This window comes from Stegastes partitus, unplaced genomic scaffold, assembly GCF_000690725.1.
Source record: "Stegastes partitus isolate 25-593 unplaced genomic scaffold, Stegastes_partitus-1.0.2 Scaffold188, whole genome shotgun sequence".
Classification (NCBI taxonomy): Eukaryota; Metazoa; Chordata; class Actinopteri; family Pomacentridae; genus Stegastes; species Stegastes partitus.
The window spans coordinates 45,515-50,886 of record NW_007577919.1 but is presented as its reverse complement, the minus strand read 5'-3'; the positions used below and the strand labels follow the sequence as shown (position 1 = coordinate 50,886).

General features: G+C 42.9%; 2 protein-coding genes across 2 annotated transcripts; both read left to right on the top strand.

Annotated features, from left to right (window-relative positions):
• Positions 1-1,356: 1,356 nt before the first annotated feature.
• pyurf (PIGY upstream open reading frame) lies at positions 1,357-4,349 on the top strand. Its single transcript, XM_008280231.1, has 2 exons — positions 1,357-1,635; positions 4,194-4,349. The coding sequence occupies exons 1-2, from the start codon at positions 1,433-1,435 to the stop codon at positions 4,327-4,329; spliced, it is 339 nt and encodes a 112-aa protein (XP_008278453.1). The 5' UTR covers positions 1,357-1,432; the 3' UTR covers positions 4,330-4,349.
• Positions 4,350-4,399: 50 nt separating this feature from the next.
• On the top strand, positions 4,400-4,851 carry LOC103356161 (phosphatidylinositol N-acetylglucosaminyltransferase subunit Y). Its single transcript, XM_008280229.1, has one exon. The coding sequence runs from the start codon at positions 4,418-4,420 to the stop codon at positions 4,628-4,630; it is 213 nt and encodes a 70-aa protein (XP_008278451.1). The 5' UTR covers positions 4,400-4,417; the 3' UTR covers positions 4,631-4,851.
• The last annotated feature ends 521 nt before the right edge of the window (positions 4,852-5,372 follow it).

Here is a 5,372-nt window from a genome sequence, read left to right as displayed (position 1 = left end):
CACAAGAACAAAGTGAATCTACAGCGTGGACAGTGTGAGTCCTGAGTTGAATCCAACAGAACGTCTTTGTTGTATTTTAAAGAGAAAGGTAGAGCAACACAACCCCTTCAGCAAAAAGCAGCTGGGAAAAACAAAATAGTCTGTGAGTAACAGTAGAATATCTCTCCAGAAACTTCTCCACGAGTCTGGAAAAGTCAAGTAAAAGTTTGAATCTCAGGATCGACTTTTGTTGCTCTGACTTCCTGCAGTTTGTATATTTAATACAGTGAATACTAACTGTTAGTTTTTCATTTAACATGAGGCAAGTGCTCTGCTGTTCTACGTGGAAGTAATCTGATTACTGCGAGGTGACACGATTTAGCACCACTTGACACCTCGGTGATATTGCACACACGGGGGTAAACTCACTCCTCGACACATAAATAATCACCATCGTTGGTGCGTTCTGCTCTGAACACATGTCGCCTCCTTCAGTATTATTTCAGCCTCGGCTCTCGGTGGAACGTGTCAGCGATGATGGATGCCTCTCACGAGTAAACACCAGACACAAAAGGTGCATTTGTGTTGTGCTGTATTCGAGGCCTGGCAGCTACAGAAAAAGAAGTGAGAGAGGAGGGGGAGAAAAGAAAAAAAAAAAAAAAGAGGTATATTAGCAGGGCTGTCATGTAGCGAGCTGTGGGATATATTACAGCTAGAAGCAGTTTTAAAACAAGTTGGGGCCCTGCCAAGAAAGTCTCAGAGCAATATCTTGAGCCATATGGATGAGGGAGTGTGTTCTGCTCGAGCTGCCACCGGCCCCTCCGACAATATTTAATATTGTATAGCTGGAACCTGCTGGGAAATCATGTCCAGGACGTCTGTGGGGCTTAAATGAAACCCCGAGTACGAGCAGCAACTGTTGAAACACTCACAAGCCGTGGATCTACATTCGTTTGTTCCACTTAACATGGCAGCTGTCTGCCATTCTATAATTCTGGGGGACAATCCCATAAAAGATGCGACTTAATTTGGGTTATTTGTTAATGAAAAAATAGAAATAATGGCGTATTATGGTGCACAGAGCAGCCTGCGTGAACAGAATAGTCCCATTCATAATATTTTAGTGTTATTTTAATGTGTTGCTCACATTTCTCACAGCTTCACCGAGCTGAGCGGTGCAACGCTGCCACCGTCCGGCCAAAACAGGGAACTACATTCACAAAATTACACATTTAACTACAACAACACAGACATCTGACGTGTTCTATATAATGTTTTAGCCCCATTAGACGCGAGATTAAATCTAATTTTTAATGTTGTAAATGAATAAATAAATAAAAATCAGCAGGCGGAACCTTTTCCTCTACCGGAAGTAGTGTCATATTTGGGTGACACCAGCGACCAGAGCTTCCTGTCGGAGAGTCCTTGGAGCTCGTCGAGCGGCTTTTCGGTCATGTTTAGGAATGCTCTGAGCAGACTGGTGACAGAGACGGTTCGCCCCCGCCGGTATGTGACTCCCGGGCCGGTCGTCCAGCGGCTGCCTCCCTCCTCCGCTCCGGCGCGGAGCTTCACCGACGCCAAGGACGAAGCGCGGCCGCCTTTCGACGCCTCGCTGCTGGACTTCCTGGTCTGTCCGCTGTCCAAGAAGCCGCTCAGGTGACGGAAACAAACAAACAAAACTCAGTGGAAAAATTGGTTTTTAGGTTGAAATATTCACCCAGTAATGTCTGGATGCTCCCTGTGGTTAGTTAATTTAATTTAATTTTAATTTATATGTGTCTGTTTGAGGGGGACAAACATTCAAAGCTTCCTGCTATCAACAAAACATGTTTAGTACTGAAGCTACATCCCAAATAAGAGGACTATTTTACATTTAGACATATTTAACAGTAACACATTAGAAAACAAAACCCTCTAAATCGGTCAGATGAACCTCCACATCCGGGTCATTCCATGTCAACCCCACCAGGGGGTCCCAGGTCACCCTCTCAGATTCCTCTGAAAAATATCACAGACGCTCCTTTTCCAAAGTTATGGAGAAATCCCAAATATTAGGTCTTTAGCTGTAATAGTTTTGAAGTTACAGCCCTTTGAAATTTTGGTTAATCTTACGCGTTTTGGCCTCTGGGACCATCTTTGGACGTGAATAACTCAGACAGCATCGCATACTGAGCGCTGAAAATGGTCATCCTGGAATAACTTTTCCCGCAGAATCCAAAAATGGTGTCAGATCTGGCGTATTGTCTTTATTAGTCTTCCTACAAGGCTCTAAAAATGGCCAGTTGTTAAAAAGAAAAAGACACCCTCTGTTAAGGTTCCTCATTTGAGAATAGATGAAGAGTTTACGAGGTGTTGGACCATGTTTATGCAGGAACCATGAACTTCAGTGCTGGGAGAGTTTCATGAATACATTTTTGAGATGTGCTAGATGTTGAGATTTCATAGATTTTGCCCATGTTTTGACCATGTTCACCATCATTTTCATATTTTGACCGTGTGTTCCAATCTGAAGATGATCCGACCTGAATGTGGTTCTGTTGCGGAGCCTCCTTTTTTATATCTGGTGTATGCTGAAGATGGTATGAGTGCAGCAGATACAGTCAGCCAGACTACTGCCAGATGCAGAAGGTTCATTATAAACTGAAAACACTGATTATCTGCAGTTTGAATATTTTTATAGTCTCTTTTTTTCAGTCGTGAATTTTTCAAATAAGTCTTAAAAGTTTTAAATTCTTGAAAGTTTGCAGAAATTGGTTGGTTTCATGTGGAATGACCCATAAACTCAGTAATTTATATATCATAGGGTTATAGCTGTATTATTACGCTACATAGGTCAACTTGTATAATTGATGACTATGTAGGATCTTGTACAGATGTACTGTAGTCAAGTGAAGTAGTTTTTTTTAGGTTTTTGACCCTAAAATGTAAATTCATCCGGTATATTCACTCAGTGGTTGTAGATGTCTGGACAGTTTTATCTTGTTATATGTTATGTTTGGGATCTCTATTTTCTTTCATTATTAGTTTTGTTGTAAAGCACTTTGTGACCTTGTTTTGTGTTTGTGATATTAAATATATAATAATATAACTTTTGTGGTCGCACAGTTTAACATGATGAAGCAGAAATCCTGTCGGTGCATTCAGACAGTCAGACAGTTTTCTAAAGTACTGAAGATAATGTCCAAATAGAAACGTCTAGCAGAAAAAAAAATAGTATGTGCAAGTGTATCCATGGAAACACTGGGATAGAATATCCTTTTTTTATTCTAATTAAGTTATTGTTATTATTATTATTATTATTATTAATGATAATAATAATAATAATAATCTAAATGAATGAGTGAGTAAAATATGTTCAGAGTTTTCAGTGTCACAAACTGTACCTTGCTAGGTCACCATGGTAACCGATGCGGCACAGCTAGATCACCATGGTAACCAATGCTGCGCAGCCAGGTCACCACGGTAACCAATGCCATGGAGCTAGATCACCACGACAACCGATGCTGCGCAGCTAGATCACCATGGTAACAGATGCTGTGCAGCTAGATCACCATGGTAACAGATGCTGTGCAGCTAGATCACCACGACAACCGATGCTGCGCAGCTAGATCACCATGGTAGCTGATGCTGTGCAGCTAGATCACCATGGTAACAGATGCTGCGCAGCTAGATCACCATGGTAGCTGATGCTGCATAGCTAGATCACCATGGTAACAGATGCTGCGCAGCTAGATCACCATGGTAGCTGATGCTGCATAGCTAGATCACCATGGTAACTGATGCTGTGCAGCTAGATCACCACGACAACCGATGCTGCGCAGCTAGATCACCATTGTAACTGATGCTGCATAGCCAACCATTGTCTGTTATTAATCAACTAGTTGAGCTGGTTTAACCAAAACCCAAACATGGTTTACTGTCACAGAGGAGAGAAACCAGAAAATGTTCACATTTGAGACGCTGCAATCACAGAATATAGATTATTAAAATTTCTTCAGAAAATTCCTCAGATCAATTAATAAATTGTCAAAGTCGTTGACGTTCAGAGACGCTTCATCCAGATTCACACTGAAGTTTGCTTTCAGCCATGAAGGGAACCGTTCAGGGAAACTTTGCTGAGATCGCGTCTTTAAACCTGCTGTGAGGTGTTTCAGGTAAAGTCTGACTGCTGCACTGAAACCCACCGTCACACGTCTAACAACTTTACTCTGCAGGTACAACGCCGCAACCAACGAGCTGATCAACGAGGAGCTCGGCATCGCGTACTCCATCATCGACGGCATCCCCAACATGATCCCTCAGGAGGCCCGGCTCATCCAGAAGGACTCTCCGGACGCACCGACGCAGTAACGCCACGAACTCACGCAAACTTTAACGCGACCGACCGGCAACAAGTTTCGCCAAAAGCGCGCAAACATCCGACCCGAACTCAGCAGACATGTTCTCCCTGTCGGTGATGGTGGGCCTGGTTCCCATCGTGTCGCTCTGCGGCCTGTTCTACTCGGCGGCGGTGGACGAGAACTTCCCCCAGGGCTGCACCAGCAGCAGCAGCCTGTGCTTCTACAGCCTGCTGCTGCCCGTCACCATCCCCGTGTACGTCTTCTTCCACCTGTGGAGCTGGATGGGCATCAAGCTGTTCAGACACAACTGAGCCGCTCACGTTTAGCCGCTGCTGCTGCTTCCATGGACGGTTCCACGTGTTTCCAGCACTGATGAGATAAATAATTGGCAGATTTTAGCTGCTGCGTGGAATAGCTGGAGCTAACATGAAGATGATGCTAACATCCGCTAGCTGTGTGTGTCACATAGAAAGTAGCACATTTCTATATTTTCATGGAGAGTAAACTAATAAAGCTCAATAACAAACCCCCAGAACTCTCACTTCTTTATAATAAATACACTTTTTATTGATAAAACACTGTGTTTCACACAGAACAGGCAAAGACATGAACCGCAACCTCACCGAGTTCTGAACTTTGAGGAAAACATGGATGTTTAAAGGAGCAGTTTTTAGATTAATTCAAACCTCAGCAAATAAAACATGACAAAATGTAAACTATTCACAAGAAAGCGTCGGAACATGAGTGTTTTTTCATCACAGGAATTAATTTTAGGTAAGAGAAGATGCATCATAACGACCCACCAGGTTTAACATCACACCTGTCCAGGTAAACACCTTAAAAAAAAACCCTTAACTCTGAACAAAGTTCCCCTAAAACCTCCTCAGAACATCTGGTTCTGTATCTGCAGTAACTTTATCTCATGATCTACCTTCAGACTGTGAATGTTCCAGAGTTCCAGGTCCTTGAAGTCCACAGAAGAGGCTCCAGATTGATCACTTTAATGAACTTTTTCCATCATTTCTGAAAACGCTGAAAATTTGTGTCATTGTC

What these genes read in the sequence shown, in the direction of transcription:
- pyurf (XM_008280231.1), top strand. Translation starts at nt 1,433, where the DNA reads ATGTTTAGGAATGCTCTGAGCAGACTGGTGACAGAGACGGTTCGCCCC. An exon ending in CTGTCCAAGAAGCCGCTCAG is followed by an intron (nt 1,636 to 4,193) that starts GTGACGGAAACA and finishes TTTACTCTGCAG; the next exon opens with GTACAACGCCGCAACCAACG.
- LOC103356161 (XM_008280229.1), top strand. Translation starts at nt 4,418, where the DNA reads ATGTTCTCCCTGTCGGTGATGGTGGGCCTGGTTCCCATCGTGTCGCTC.